The 17324-nt window shown below is 41.1% G+C and overlaps 1 protein-coding gene across 3 annotated transcripts in view; it reads left to right on the forward strand.

Annotated features, from left to right (window-relative positions):
• Positions 1-17324, forward strand: part of chaf1a (chromatin assembly factor 1, subunit A (p150)) — a 33325-nt gene that overhangs the window by 8336 nt on the left and 7665 nt on the right. For all 3 annotated transcript variants that reach the window (XR_009824752.1, XM_062038683.1, XM_062038684.1), the window contains exons 4-14: positions 1644-1706; positions 6150-6394; positions 7127-7187; positions 8267-8335; positions 9844-10061; positions 10152-10320; positions 12664-12744; positions 12803-12904; positions 12958-13192; positions 13266-13419; positions 16210-16534. Coding sequence is in view for 2 of the 3 variants with exons in the window: in XM_062038683.1 (XP_061894667.1) it covers positions 1644-1706; positions 6150-6394; positions 7127-7187; positions 8267-8335; positions 9844-10061; positions 10152-10320; positions 12664-12744; positions 12803-12904; positions 12958-13192; positions 13266-13419; positions 16210-16534 (1722 nt within the window). In the remaining variant the exon portion in view is untranslated. The remainder of the gene's footprint in view (positions 1-1643; positions 1707-6149; positions 6395-7126; positions 7188-8266; positions 8336-9843; positions 10062-10151; positions 10321-12663; positions 12745-12802; positions 12905-12957; positions 13193-13265; positions 13420-16209; positions 16535-17324) is intronic.

Below are 17324 nucleotides of genomic sequence, written 5' to 3' on the forward strand. Positions count from 1 at the left end.
TGTTCTTTTTAAAAATTTTTTTATAAATGTTTAATGATAATGTCAATGAGGGATTTTTAATCACTGCTATGTTGGAATTGTAACTAATATTGATACTGTTGTTGATAATATTAATTTTTGTTTCACTACTTTTGGTTCTGTGTCGTGTTTGTGTCTCCTCTCAATTGCTCTGTTTATTGCAGTTCTGAGTGTTGCTGGGTCGGGTTTGGTTTTGGAATTGGATTGCATTGTTATGGTATTGCTGTGTATTGTTTTGTTGGATTGATTAATTAAATAAAATTAAAAAATCGATTTTTTAAAAATGAGAATCGATTCTGAATCGCACAACGTGAGAATCGCGATTCGAATTCGAATCGATTTTTCCCCACACCCCTTATATATATATATATATCATCAATCAATCAATCAATGTTTATTTATATAGCCCTAAATCACAAGTGTCTCAAAGGGCTGTACAAGCCACAACGACATCCTCGGTGTCGAGTGGGTCTGACATAACATTGTGAAAGTCCAACACATCAGCGAAAGTCCAGTCCATGGTGGGGCCAGCGGGAACCATCCCGAGCGGAGACGGGTCAGCAGCGTAGAGATGTCCCCATCTGATGGACAGGCTAGCGGTCCACCCCGGAGCAGAGTAGAAAAGAAAAGAAAAGAAACGGCAGATCAACTGGTCTAAAAAGGGAGTCTATTTAAAGGCTAGAGTATACAAATGAGTTTTAAGATGAGACTTAAATGCTTCTACTGAGGTAGCATCTCTAACTTTTACCGGGAGGGTATTCCATAGTATTGGAGCCCGAATAGAAAACGCTCTATAGCCCGCAGACTTTTTTTGGGCTCTGGGAATCACTAATAAGCCAGAGTTCTTTGAACGCAGATTTCTTGCCGGGACATATGGTACAATACAATCGGCAAGATAGGCAGGAGCTTGACCGTGTAGTATTTTATACGTAAGTAGTAAAACCTTAAAGTCGCATCTTAAGTGCACAGGAAGCCAGTGCAGGTGAGCCAGTATAGGCGTAATATGATCAAACTTTCTTGTTTTTGTCAAAAGTCTAGCAGCCGCATTTTGTACCATCTGTAATCTTTTAATGCTAGACATAGGGAGGCCCGAAAATAATACGTTACAGTAATCGAGACGAGATGTAACGAACGCATGAATAATGATCTCAGCATCGCTTGTGGACAAAATGGAACGAATTTTAGCGATATTACGGAGATGAAAGAAGACCGTTTTAGTAACACTCTTAATGTGTATATATATATATATATATATATATATATATATATACATACAGTATATATATATATATATATATACACACATATATATATATATATACACATATATATATATATATATATCAGGGCCCCCTTGAACACTGGCTAAGAGTGTTCAATTCCTTTATGTTTTTGTTGACTTAACTGGGATCCCTGAAGTATTGTTGACTAATTGACTCCATTTTTAGTTGGCACAGAAGTGGAAATGACTAATTTGAAAGTTCCAATCCTGTGATAGACACATTTAGTTACCTGCCTAAAGATTGCAATGTCCTCCTAGCACGTTGTCATTAAATCATACAACAACTGAAACATGTATACTGTACTACTATGAACATATTCAAGCTGATATATTTTCTTCCTAGGAGCCAGCAAACACTCCTAAAGTCCCTGCAGATCAGAAAAGGACGAAAAGACGCTCGTTAAAGGTGAGCTGATCTCTTATTTGGTGGTTTTCTTCCACCCTGTGGCTTCATGCGGGTCATATTGCCAGGGGTCAATGAGAAGAGCAGTTAGCACCGTAACCTTTACACGCGCGAAAAGAAAGACAAATTATTGCATGAATTGTCTAAAAAGCAGCTTTTTAAACATGTTAAAATCTTAGATCGTGTTTCCCCTTTAAAGATCGGAGTAACAAGGCAAGATTAAAAAGCAGTTTCCCTTTTGTATGTAGATGTGGGGGAAATGATGGGTCTCCGATGCATCACGACCGGAACGAGGGCGATGCTCAAATGGATGGACAAATATCCAAACATACATTCTCTAAATGCTAACTAACTGCGGTGCTAAGCTAGCTAGAATCTGAAGTTGTGAAAGAAGAAAAAAAAATCTGTGATTGTACATTTCAACATCAGGCTAATAGGAACCGCATCAGAGAAAAACCAACAAAGCAGAGGAAGTTGGCAAGTAGATGAATTGAGGAGAGACAATAACAAGTTTGGCAACACGTCTGTCGGCCATAGATATGAATTAATAGACAGATGACACACGTCTTTATGGGGCCAAAGTGTCCGAACATTTTGTGGTTTTATAAAGCACACAAATTAATTAAAGATGCCGGCTTGCAGAGTAGAGAATCCTATTTGTTTATTCACTTAGCAGGCTGCTACAGTTCTCATGTATCTGGTCTTCTATTTCTACGTGTCTATGCTGAAAAACCCCAGAAATAATGCAGTGTTGCATATGTCAGTAGCCAAATGAGGAGCCTTATGGATGTATTAGTATTAATGAAAGGGAATATACTTACAATATGTATTAATATGTGATGGTTTAACAATATAATAATATGCAGTATAATTAAAGCTGTATAAACAATGGCTTCATGAATCATGAGTTTCCAAAGATTCCCTCCTCTACTTGTATGTTTACTAGGGCTGCAACTAACAACTAATTTGATAGTCGATCATTGCTTCGATTAATCGATTAATAATCGGATAAAAGAGACAAACTACATTTCTATCCTTTTCAGTATTTTATTGGGAAAAAAACAGCATACTGGCGCCATGTTCTTTCAACTTGCCAAATAAAACAAGGACAATTTTACAAAAATGCACACTTTTGACACCCATGCTATACATAATAAAAAATTAAATCTGATAAATCTATGGATAAAAAGCAGAGCCTGGTGACGCATGCACGTTTATCATAACTCTCTCACTCTCTCTGTCTCTGCCCCTCCCTCACCAATGCTGCTGCGCGCACAATTTGTTTAGTTTTTAACCTTCTTAACTAGGGATGATCGGCCGCCGATATTTTCCAAAAAATGCGTATCGGCAAGGCATGGGAAAATGCCGATCCTGATCCAGTTTAAAAAAAAATTCCGGTCTGTGTTTTCCAACGCACAGATTTAAATAATACATTCCACTTTTCTGCTGCTCCCTAATTTCCGTTCCGCATTTTCCAGCACACCTTCAACACATCCACAGGACTGTGTCCTAACCGTTAAGACGGCCATGTGAATTAAAAGTTACCGGTAAAAATGTCAGCTGTCTCTGTGCGATATAGAAAATTACTATATCGTGATATTCGAGTATACCTTCTCACGCAGTTGCTTTTAGCTGCTGGCATTACACGACAGGCTCTTCCCACTCCTTCTTGTGTCTGCTTCTCACAGACAGCAAGCGCACCTTCTTACACACGTCACATACTGTCACGTCACATACGTATATGCCCTCTCCCAGCAGAGAGGTAGCAGCATGGCTAACGTTAGCTGTGATGCTAGCGTAGCCGTGTGAGCGGTGATAATGAAGGAAGAATTCATTCATTCCCAACAAAAACAGCTGGGGGTCCATCGTCTGGCGGTGGTTTGGCTTCGAGTGGGAATATGTCGAACAGACAATCGTAATTTGTCAAGTGTGGGGCAAAAGCGTTGCTATAAAAAGTAGCATTACTGCTAATATGTAGCATCATTTGGAAAAGTCCCCTGCTAGAAAATGAAGAGTGTTTGAAACTCCGCACGTCAACATCTCCATTGTGTATTATTCAAACTCACCTAATTCAGCTGGCTAGTTGTTATCGAGAGTACTAAAACCCTTTTCAACATGAATCTGACAACTAAGTAGGCTAAATAACTTTAAACTTTAATACAAGCTCGGATAAGGCCAGTATCGGTATCGGATCGGAAGTGCAAAAACCTGGATCGGGACATCCCTATTCTTAACCCTGAACGCACATTGTTAATACACGCAACCATAACTCAAAATGCCGGACATTTGAGACATTTAAGAAACTCCGCCCTGACAGCTCCGCAAAAGAGGACATGTTCGGTGAAAAGAGGACGTATGGTCAGTCTATCCTAGTCCGGACATGTCCTCTTTTGCTAGCAGCTAACGGGCTACGATAGACTGACCGTACGTCCTCTTTTCACCGGACATGTCCTCTTTTGCGTAGCTGTCAGGGCGGAGTTTTTTAAATGCCTCAAATGTCCGGCATTTTGAGTATTGTTTACACAACGTGCAGTACGCTACTTAATATGTCCGTGTGGAAACTCGTTCGGTACGCCTCCGCACCGAACCGAAACCCCCGTACCGAAACGGTTCGACACAAATACACATACCGTTACACCCCTATTATTTTGATTATTGTTTCTCAGCTGTTTGTAAATGTTGCAGTTTATAAATAAAGGTAAAAAAAAAACGTAGCCTCAGCGCATGCGCATAGCATAGATCCAACGAATCGATGACTAAATTAATCGCCAACTATTTTTATAATCGATTTTAATCGATTAGTTGTTGCAGCCCTAATGTTTACTCTTTATGTCAGTCTTGGTCACGTTAAATTGCTGCTCTCTTACCGGATTTGTCATATTTTTACCCTCCCTTCTTAAAGGTGTCATATGTAATAATCTGGCCAGAAATGGTACTGCAATCACGGTCACAATTCTGTAGTCCCCTCCCTCTCTCCCTGACTGAGGTTGCCAGATATGCAGCTGGATGTACTGTGCTACTCCAAGGAACTTCAAACTTCCACTGCCTCTTACTAGGGGTCAAGGTGCTGGGACCATAATAGCTGAATAGACAACCGTTTTGTCAATAACAAATCTCTAACCAACACATTTGACACAGAAATTAGGCTATTTTCAGGTAGACGAACGTCATGCCTGCGTACAATATCACAACAAATGGCAATCATATGGTTATTGTCACTACTATCAGAAAACAAAGACTACAACCAACGCTAGCAATAGTTATACTGGTGGAAATAGGTAGAGCATGCTTAGCAGCATAATGTACGCCCAAAACTAAAGAGAAGACATTTTACCAAAGTATGCCTATAGGCCACTTTTTCGAAGGTTTCAGGTTGCCATATAACTTGGTACATGTAGTCCACAATATGCAAACACCAATGAGGAATTATTTTATCATGTGATTTGGCTGTCTCCATACGTTTCATACTGCCATGATGACTAATGTTGAAACCCATTTCCTCAGCATATCAGCATATTGAGGAGGAAATAGGCACTGACACTACCCATAACCACATAGGTTTTATTTGTCCAAAATATATTTTGCCCTGTCAGTTGGATGACACATCGACATACAGGCTATATGTCGATGTGTCATTGACCGGGCTTGCATGATAAGCATTACACTAGGAGCGAAGCACCATCACACTAAGCATTGGTTGCAGGAACATACCATCTTTGTTAGACAAGATCATAGACTGTATTGGACAATATAGCTTACATACCAAATGTCCATTTCCATTTATTACAAGTAATAAGAAAACGTAAATGCCTTACTTACCTATCAAGGAGGAAATTAACAAATGTGGCGTCAGATGAAAACATCTTCAATGGTCTCCATCTTTCAAAGACATCCCGATAAAAATCCTGGTTTTGTTCCTGGCTTTGTCATGAATAAGTTGAGAATGGTAACTTTTAGATGTACTAAGGTCTGACATGTTTGGTAACTTTACCAATGGCAGTAGCCAGACCAAGATGGCGCTGTGTAACTGGCAAACTGGATGTGACACACTCACAGACTTTCTAATTGGTCAAACGGTGGAGGGCGGGGCATCCAAATGAAAACAATAAGATTTTGTGAGTGTAAATCTAATTTTGAAATGAGCGTATCCCGGCTGAACTACCGTTTTCAGTGATAGAGGCATTGGAAAAGAACAATAATGCCTTTTGACTTATCAGGGCCATTTAATGATGACTTGACATTCAATTATTACATATGGCACCTTTAAGTGTAATGAAAACATCTTGATCAATAACTTTATTTGGTGATGCAAAAATGGAATGTCCATATCTGTGATTACAAATATTTCAAAGTCTGTATTTAGTAAGTAGTCTACGTGGCATTAGAGACTTGACAGGTGTGTAAATAGACGGACCAGACTGAGTCCTGATCCTTCTGCCCCTGAAGACTCAACAGGAGCAAGAGGCCAGGCTGCGTGTGCGCCAAGAGAGGGAGCGGCTGAAGGAAGAAGCCAAAGCTGCCAAAGACAAGAAGAGGGAAGAGAGCCGCCGGCTGAAAGAAGAGCGCGAGAAGGAGAAGCGCGAGAAGAAGGAGAAGGAAGAGCAGGAGAGACGGGAGAAGAAGGAGAAGGAGGAGTGGGAAAAGGCAGAGAGGGTCAAAGCAAAGGAGGAGCAACGCAAATCCAAGATAGAGTGAGTCACACCTTCAATCTCTCAAGGCGTACCAAATGTCACCTTCACCACACCAAATGTCACCTCCGCCACACCAAATGTCACCTCCACCACACCAAATGTCACCTCCACCACACCAAATGCTACCACACCTATTATCACTTTCACCACACCGAATGTCACTGTCGCCACACCGAATGTAACTTTCACCACACCGAATGTCACTTTCGCCACACCAAATGTCACCTTCGCCACACCAAATGTCACCTTCGCCACACTAAATGTCACCTTCGCCACACTAAATGTCACCTTCGCCACACTAAATGTCACCTTCGCCACACTAAATGTCACCTTCGCCACACTAAATGTCACCTTCGCCACACTAAATGTCACTTTCACCACACTAAATGTCACCTTCACCACACTAAATGTCACTTTCACCACACTAAATGTCACCTTCGCCACACTAAATGTCACTTTCACCACACTAAATGTCACCTTCACCACACTAAATGTCACTTTCACCACACTAAATGTCACTTTCACCACACTAAATGTCACCTTCGCCACATTAAATGTCACTTTCACCACACTAAATGTCACCGTTGCCACACTGAATGTCACCGTCGCCACACTGAATGTCACCGTCGCCACACTGAATGTCACCGTCGCCACACTGAACGTCGCCACACTGAATGTCACCGTCGCCACACTGAATGTCACCTTTCCCACACTAAATGTCACCTTTCCCAGGGCCAAGCTGGAGGAGAAGCGAAAGAAAGAGGAGGAGAAGCGCATGAAAGAAAAGAAAGAGGTGAGTTCATGACTGCACATTAGTTCCTTGTGAATGTTGGATTCACTTGAAATGTCTTCCTATAAAAGTCACCTGATCATAGCAATTGCATCATTTTTAGTTTGTTCTGATTGCACCTTTAGACTCCAAAGTACACCTGCTTTCAACATTGCACTCGTTAAATTATCACAATTATCACGTTAACACAAGCAGATGGTGTGTTGTGATTTTGTACATTGATGTCACATCCATGATGTCCTTCACAACAACACAACAGATGAGGTGTGTTGTGTGTGTATGATTGTTTGTACATTGATTTTACATCAATGATGTCGTTCACAACAACACAACAGATGAGATGTGTTGTGTGTGTATGATTGTTTGTACATTGATGTTGCATCCATGATGTCGTTCACAACAACACAACAGATGAGGTGTGTTGTGTGTGTATGATTGTTTGTACATTGATTTTACATCAATGATGTCGTTCACAACAGATTAGATGTGTTGTGTGTGTATGATTGTTTGTACATTGATGTTACACCCATGATGTCGTTCACAAACAACATTTCTTACCTATTGGTACCTGCTGATGAGTATTTGGGATATTCCGAAAATGTGCGTGCGTCCGCCATTGTAGTCCGCGTCGAGTCAATAAGCTCCTTTTTCTTTATGCTCTTGTTATGGGGAATTGTAATGTAAATAAGAGCGCCCACAAACGGCGCGTCCCGAAGAGACGGTCAGAAAGCATCTTGAGGATGTTCTGTAAAACATCATCTATGCGACATTTTGACCAAAGAACCACCATGACATGTTATGTAGACCACAAGGAAGTGTTTAAATGTAGAAAAATAACATTATAATATGGCTCCTTCAATGCGCTTCAATCCGGGGCGCACTATGGTCTGAAAAATATGGTAAGTTAAAACAAGCAGTTGAAAAGTGGGACGTTGTGTGGACGAGCATCAGGTCATGTTCCCAAGCATTTCCGCGCGTACTTCCATTTCTGTCCTGCAGACTACACCTGATGAAGCAGTAATATTAGTAACATCTACACACACCACGCTGTAACCTCTATCCATGTGGCCTTTGTCTCCTAGCGGATCAAAGCTGAAAAAGCAGAGATCACCAGGTTTTTGCAGAAATCTAAAATCCAGCAGGCTCCAAAGGTGAGTTGAGCTCAGTCTCTGCACACACATTTCTCTCTTTGAATCCAACTTCTGTGTCAGGCTCTGTAACACTCTGGTGTGTCTATAAGAATAAACATGACATCATTCTTAGAAGACCTACTAATTGGACTTGTGTGTCAATAAGAATAAACATGACATCATTCTTAGAAGACCTACTAATTGGACTTGTGTGTCAGACTCTGTAACACTCAGGTGTGTCTATAAGAATAAACATGACATCATTCTTAGAAGACCTACTAATTGGACTTGTGTGTCAGACTCTAACACTCTGGTGTGTCTATAAGAATAAACATGACATCATTCTTAGAAGACCTACTAATTGGACTTGTGTGTCAGACTCTGTAACACTCTGGTGTGTCTATAAGAATAAACATGACATCATTCTTAGAAGACCTACTAATTGGACTTGTGTGTCAGACTCTGTAACACTCAGGTGTGTCTATAAGAATAAACATGACATCATTCTTAGAAGACCTACTAATTGGACTTGTGTGTCAGACTCTAACACTCTGGTGTGTCTATAAGAATAAACATGACATCATTCTTAGAAGACCTACTAATTGGACTTGTGTGTCAGACTCTGTAACACTCAGGTGTGTCTATAAGACTAAACATGACATCATTCTTAGAAGACCTACTAATTGGACTTGTGTGTCAGACTCTGTAACACTCAGGTGTGTCAGACTCTGTAGCACTCAGGTGTGTCTAAAAGAATAAACATGACATCATTCTTAGAAGACCTACTAATTGGACTTGTGTGTCAGACTCTGTAACACTCTGGTGTGTCTATAAGAATAAACATGACATCATTCTTAGAAGACCTACTAATTGGACTTGTGTGTCAGACTCTGTAACACTCAGGTGTGTCTATAAGAATAAACATGACATCATTCTTAGAAGACCTACTAATTTGACTTGTGTGTCAGACTCTAACACTCTGGTGTGTCTATAAGAATAAACATGACATCATTCTTAGAAGACCTACTAATTGGACTTGTGTGTCAGACTCTGTAACACTCAGGTGTGTCTATAAGACTAAACATGACATCATTCTTAGAAGACCTACTAATTGGACTTGTGTGTCAGACTCTGTAACACTCAGGTGTGTCTGTAAGACTAAACATGACATCATTCTTAGAAGACCTACTAATTGGACTTGTGTGTCAGACTCTGTAACACTCAGGTGTGTCTATAAGAATAAACATGACATCATTCTTATAAGACCTACTAATTGGACTTGTGTGTCAGACTCTAACACTCTGGTGTGTCTATAAGAATAAACATGACATCATTCTTAGAAGACCTACTAATTGGACTTGTGTGTCAGACTCTGTAACACTCAGGTGTGTCTATAAGAATAAACATGACATCATTCTTAGAAGACCTACTAATTGGACTTGTGTGTCAGATTGTTACACTCTGGTGTGTCTATAAGAATAAACATGACATAATTCTTAGAAGACCTACTAATTGGACTTGTGTGTCAGACTCTGGCCGCTGCCTGTGGGAAGTTTGCTCCCTTCGAGATCAAAGAAAACATGTACATGGCGCCGCTGTGCCGGGTTGAGTGCGAGGAGTCAGCCCTGGAGGAGCTGGACCGCTACTTGTCGCACCCCACTGACAGCCCCCGCTCACTGGGGGACTGGATCAACCAGAAGCCTCGCCGGTCAGATCCTACCAGAGCCAGATTGCCCAACACTGTTAGGTGAGACAAACTACTGCTTCTGGTTAAAGCAGAAAAGTGTATCATCATTATTATTATTATTATTATTATCATCCATGCATTCTTCTTCAGGGACTGCATAGCCGTGGATGGGCCCACAGGAGAAGGCGTGCCGGACCGCCAACAATATGGACCCATGAAGCTGCTGCTGTTTCACCAGAACCACCGACCAGCTTACTGGGGCACTTGGAGGAAAAAGAGTCGGCACATCACAGCGCGCTGCCCCTTCAGACAGGACAAGGTAGGGCTGGGCGATATGGCTGAAAATGTTTTTTTTTATGGATCAAAATCCATATAATTCCAAATCATCAAGGTCCCCTTCAATTAATGACAGCCTTGCTCAAAATGATCACCTCGACTCAAAAGAGACTGGAAATATTCCACAACAGCAAAGAAATTGCTGTTAAACATCAGAATAGAAGTGATTGGACAAGAAAATGGGCTGTTACACGGATGATCAGTGTGAACGGATATTAAGCTTTTTGACCTCAGAGTCCAGCGTGGGCTGCTCAAAGATGGCCGAGGATGTTCAAATATATTTCTGCCTACAATAATACGAAGTCAGTGGGTAGAACAATAATACTAAGTCAGTCTGTAGACCCGGGGCAGTGGAGCTAGACCTGGGCCGATACTGGTTAGGTTAATTAACCGTACCATACATTAGAGATGAGGCATGACGGCCTTCAAGTTTGAAAGAGCTGCTCTAGAACTTTCACTTGTCTGGTTGTTGACCACGTGGTTGGAAGCTGTATTTGACCAGGGACAAGTGTCTGGTTCTACCTTCAGCTGCTGATATATGAGCTCCTGCGGCCCACAGGTGCACAACTACACATTTTTTTAGGTCAGGGGTGTGCACCAGAACCAGAACTCAAAGCCTACTTTAGGAAGAAGACTCCTTTTTTGCAGAGGTTCTCCGTGTGGTCCAGTTTAACACTTGTCCTAGGTGCTTCAAAAACCCTGGTCTAGTGGGAGTACACTAGACCCCCTACTCACCTAGGTCAATGAGAGACCTGTACAAGATTACATTTTTTGAGGGCCTAAATATTAAAAAATATTTCATATTTTTAAATAAATATTGGCAGCCAGGCACAAATCATGTATTGGAACACGCACATGCACACACACACACCTTCTTGAGACCTCCGAAAAATGCCTACCTCCAGTATTAAAATAAAAGTCATAATTTTACTCAACACGGGTCAAAATTTTACAAGAAAAACTGAACAATATTATGATAAAAGTTTGAATTTTACTCAATAACAGTCGCAATTTTACAAGAAAAGCTTAAAATGTTGGCAATTTTATAGATAGATAGATAGATAGTACTTTATTGATTCCTTCAGGAGAGTTCCCTCAGGAAAGTTAAAATTCCAGCAGCAGTGTACAGAATTGAGATCGAATTTAAAAGGTAAAAAGTAAATAATGGGGGTATAAATGGAAACAAAATAGAAAAATATTACAATAGAATAAAAATATGAAAAGAATCGTAATTTTACTCGTCAAAAGTCACAATTTTATAAGAAAACTTACATTTTGGCAATATTATAATTAATAATTGGAATTTTACTTGGCAAAATTATGACAAAAGTGATAATTTTACTCAAAAAACAACAAAACAATTGGCAATATTGCGATAAAAGTCAGAATTTTATGTGACAAATGTCACAATTTTGCATTAAAAAGTAATAATTTTACGAGAAAATATTGCAATCTTACAGAAACAGAAAGAATATGAGAAATTGTTCCCGATTTTATCAGACAAAAGTCGACACATTGTGAGAAAAAGATTGCTTTTAGTAAATGATAATAATGATAAATGGGTTATACTTGTATAGCGCTTTTCTACCTTCAAGGTACTCAAAGCACTTTGACAGTATTTCCACATTTACCCATTCACACACACATTCACACACTGATGGTGGGAGCTGCCATGCAAGGCGCTAACCAGCAGCCATCAGAGGCAAAGGGTGAAGTGTCTTGTCCAAGGACACAACGGACGTGACTAGGAAGGTAGAAGGTGGGAATTGAACCCCAGTAACCAGCAACACTCCGATTGCTAGTAAAAAAAAAAAATTGTTTTTATTTTTTGTTTGTAATTGATTTTTAATGTTCATTATTTACTTTATTACAGTATGTCTCTATATACATATTTATTTTATTTTTTTAATACATTTTGTCCAAAGGGGGCGCATTTCAATTTCTTACACACACTTGTTATTACATATGTTGACCAGAGGGGGAGCACTTAAACAATTTTTTAAACTTTTAAAAAATCCCTCCTTTTTGGGACCACCCTAATTTTGATAGATTTCACCAGCAGGGGTGCAAATGAGACATTCTCTATTAGATGCAATGGTTTTCCGTATTGGGACCATGATTTCGGTCCTAACTTGTTCACACCTCCTCATATGGAAGCTACTTTTCCTTGTTGATGTCTCAAGAAGGGTAGAAATACAAAAACTCACACATAAAGAAATGATACACCTTCATTCTGTGATTAAAAAAGATCAATTTGACATTTGTTAATTCCACTTTTATTGAGTTTTCAATGACTCTTGTGACACAAAGCATTTTTGACTGTCAGGACCTGTTGGACTATGAGGTGGACAGCGATGAAGAATGGGAGGAAGAGGAGCCTGGAGAGTCCCTGTCACACAGTGAAGGGGTGAGTTCATTGATCAGGATGTGGAGATCAATACACTTAAAGGCATGACCTCTTTCAGGAGGACGAGGAGGAAGGAGGTGAGGAGGACGAGGACGAGGACGACGGCTTCTTGGTTCCTCACGGCTACCTCTCAGACGACGAAGGGGCGCTGGAAGAAGAGGTACGGTGGTATCTGCTGCTTTCTTCCTCCCCTCCTGACTTTCTGCTCCGCAGGAGGGCGGCGACCTGGAGAAGCAGAAACTGCAACAGAAAGTGAAAGCGAGGGAGTGGGATGAGCTGATGTCCACCAAGAACAAGATGAGGGTGTTGCAGCCAGTCGTGAGGGGCTGCGTCTGGGAAGGGGGAGACGCGCCCTCCTCTGACCTCCTCCAGTCCTACGCCGTCTGCATCATCCAACCTTTAGTCAAGGCGGACGCCAGCCCCAGCTCAGATGATCAAAGGCAGAAATGTATGAATTTTATGGTTCTACATCATTCTAACGTGCAGGAGAAGTGAATGTGTCTGGGTCAACTTGTGTTCAGTGCTCGGTCAGCTGCTGCCGCTGCTACACGGAAACATGAACAGCAGCAAAGTCATCATCGACGAGTTTCAAGAGTTTTGTCGCCGGCAGACCTCGTCCTCCATGTTGTCCACAGAACTGTCCAGTCCAGAGAACTCCGCGGACGTTCCCACTCGGTAAAACCAAGTCTTTAATAATACTCGGTTTAAGGTCCTAGGATTGCACGGTATTGGAAAAACTGACACATTAAACATGTGAGACCATGATACTTGATATTTGCATCAAGGAAATGCTACAAAGTTGTAATGTTTTGTAAGTGTTTAAAATGTTGTTACTTTTTCCTGTCGTGGGGTTGATTGATCAATAATCACTTAACTAAAACGCTAAAACATATTATTATTGTTCCACCGTGTTCTTTCCTTACGCACACCCAGCATCTCTCTCTCTCTCTTCCTGCCGTACTTGGTGCTCATCCAATCACCAGTCAGGACACATTTACACCTCTAAGACCAGGGGGTCCAACTGGTTTTCATTGAGGGCCACATCGCAGTTATGGCTGCCAAGAGGGCCGTAACAGTGAATCATTTTGGAATATATTCCTCTTCTCATATTGTTGCACAATCACCTATTGATTGGATTCTTACATTTATTGTTAACGTACACTCAAGAAAAAAGTTTTTGTGCCATCGCTTTCCAACAGTCTGAGCATACTGGCTCTTTTGTCCGTGTTGATTAGCTAATGTTGATCTTTTAGATTGAAGCCCAAATATTCCCTTGAGTGTCTCAAAGGGCTGCACAAGCCACAACGACATCTTCGGCTCAGATCCCACAACCGCACTTGGCTTTGCGATCCTCTTTTTGGTGCGACCCCTCCACCCCTTTTAAGGGGACGGGCAACATGTGCACTCGTATAGTTAGGAGGAGATGTTTTAAGAGGAAACAAATCATCTGGTTTTAGTCAAGTTTCACTGAGACCAATGACGTTAAAATTGTTGTCTCTAATGACTTCATTAACTAAAAAGGTTTTGGGAGACAATGATCTGATGTTTAAAAAGTCCATATTATAGGTAGTGGGCTGTTTTGAGGATTTTTTCTTAATGGAATCTGTATATCACTGTGATATTAATAACGTTATGTTTATTTTGTGTAGTGCACCTTAAATCCTTTCGATCACATTTAGGAACTGATATGATGGGGATCTACAGAACATACAATCTGGGTTGTGTAGAATGTGTGTCAACACACAGTCTGGGTTGTGTAGAACGTGTGTCAACACACAGTCTGGGTTGTGTAGAACGCGTGTCAAAACACAGTCTGGGTTGTGTAGAACGCATGTCAAAACACAGTCTGGATTGTGTAGAATGTGTCAACGCACAGTCTGGATTGATGTGTCAACGTACAGTCTGGGTTGTGTAGAATGTGTGTCAATGCACAGTCTGGGTTGTGTAGAATGTGTGTTAACACAAGGATTGGAGTTTCAGAATTTTCAGTCTGGATCCACGAGACATAGTATAGGTGTTAATTGCTGGCGATAATGTTTGTTGCTGGCAATAATGTTTGTTGCTGAAGATAATGTTTGACAATAATTTTTGTTGCTGGCGATAATGCTTGACGATAATGTTTGTTGCTGGCAATAATGTTTGATGCTGGGGATAATGTTCGTTGCTGGGGATAATGCTTGACGATAATATTTGTTACTGAAGATAATGTTTGTTGCTATCGATAATGCTTGACGATGTTTGTTGCTGTTGATAATGCTTGACAATATTTTTTGATGTCAATAATGCTTGACAATAATGTTTGTTGCTGGTGATAATGTTTGACGATAATGTTTGTTGCTGAGGATAATGTTTGTTGCTGGCGATATTGCTTGACAATGTTTGTTGCTGGCGATAATGTTTGTGCCTGGCGATAATGCTTGACAATGTTTTTGTTGTCAACAATGCTTGACGATGATTTTTGTTGCTGGCGATAATGTTTGTTGCTGATGATAATGTTTGTTGCTGGCAAAATGCTTGACAATGTTTTTGTTGTCAACAATGCTTGACGATGATGTTTGTTGCTGGCGATAATGTTTGTTGCTGATGATAATGTTTGTTGCTGGCAATAATGCTTGACAATGTTTTTGCTGTCAACAATGCTTGACGATGATGTTTGTTGCTGGCGATAATGTTTGTTGTTTGACGATGATGTTTGTTGCTGGCAATAATGTTTGTTGCTGTTGATAACGCTTGACAATGTTTTTTTTGCTGTCAATAATGCTTGACGATAATGTTTGTTGCTGGCGATAATGTTTGTTGCTGGTGATAATGTTTGTTGCTGGCGATAATGTTTTTTGCTGACGATAATGTTTGTTGCTGGGGATAATGTTTGACGATACTTTTTGTTGCTGAAGATAATGTTTGACGATACTGTTTGTTGCTGACGATAATGTTTGTTACTGAAGATAATGTTTGACAATAATGTTTGTTGCTGAAGATAATGTTTGACAATGTTTGTTGCTGAAGATAATGTTTGACAATGTTTGTTGCTGAAGATAAGGTTTGACGATAATGTTTGTTGCTGGTGATACCGTTTGTAGCTGACAATATTTGTTGCTGGCGATAATGCTTGACGATAATGTTTGTTGCTGAAGATAATATTTGTTGCTGGCGATAATGTTTGATGCTGGGGATAATGTTTGTTGATGGGGATAATGCTTGACGATAATGTTTGTTGCTGGCAATGTTTGATGCTGGGGATAATGTTTGTTGCTGAAGATAATTTTTGTTGCTGGTGATAATGTTTGATGCTGGGGATAATGTTTGTTGCTGGGGATAATACTTGACGATAATGTTTGTTGCTGAAGATAATGTTTGTTGCTGAAGATAATGTTTGTTGCTGAAGATAATGTTTGGCGATAATGTTTGTTGCTGAAGATAATGTTTGTTGCTGTTGATAAGGTGTGCGAACGTTGTGTGTTGCAGGATCAAGGTGAAGCGTCTGATCAAGACCAACGCCGTGTACGAGAAGCGCTCCACTTACAGACGCTGCTGCTGGTACGTTCACGCTGACGTGCTGACTCGCTTTTCCCTGGACACTCTGCCTGTGCCGTGCCACTGGTCCTACCTGACCTGCGGCGCTCGAGAGGAGTCCTCCCGTGAAGAGAACCACGTGGCCACGGGCTCCCGGGGGAACTCCCCCAGCACGCCCCAGACCTCCTCCGCCACCTGGGCCGCCTCCAACAAGAGGAAGAGCGCCGGCAGCATGTCTATCACCAAATTCATGAAGCGCTGCAGCGAGCATGAACGGGTAACGCTACATTTGACCTCTAGCATGACGCCACATTTGACCTCTAGCATGAACGGGTAACGCTACATTTGACCTCTAGCATGACGCCACATTTGACCTCTAGCATGACACCACATTTGACCTCTAGCATGATGCCACATTTGACCTCTAGCATGACACCACATTTGACCTCTAGCATGACGCCACATGTGACCTCTAGCATGTTGCCACATTTGACCTCTAGCATGTTGCCACATTTGACCTCTAGCATGTTGCCACATTTGACCTCTAGCACAATGCCACATTTGACCTCTAGAATGAATGCCACATTTGACCTCTGGAATGAATGCCACATTTGACCTCTAGCATGACGCCATATTTGACCTCTAGCATGTTGCCACATTTGACCTCTAGCATGTTGCCACATTTGACCTCTAGCACAACGCCACATTTGACCTCTAGAATGAATGCCACATTTGACCTCTAGCATGATGCCACATTTGACCTCTAGTATGATGCCACATTTGACCTCTAGCACGACGCCACATTTGACCTATAGCACGATGCCACATTTGACCTCTAGTATGATGCCACATTTGACCTCTAGCATGATGCCACATTTGACCTCTAGCATGTTGCTACATTTGACCTCTAACACAACGCCACATTTGACCTCTAGCACAACGCCACATTTGACCTCTAGCATGAATGCCACATTTGACCTCTAGCATGACGCCACATTTGACCTCTAGCATGAATGCCACATTTGACCTCTAGCATGGACAAATAACGCCACATTTGACCTCTAGCA

Source organism: Entelurus aequoreus, linkage group LG27 (genome assembly GCF_033978785.1).
Source record: "Entelurus aequoreus isolate RoL-2023_Sb linkage group LG27, RoL_Eaeq_v1.1, whole genome shotgun sequence".
Lineage (NCBI taxonomy): Eukaryota > Metazoa > Chordata > Actinopteri > Syngnathiformes > Syngnathidae > Entelurus > Entelurus aequoreus.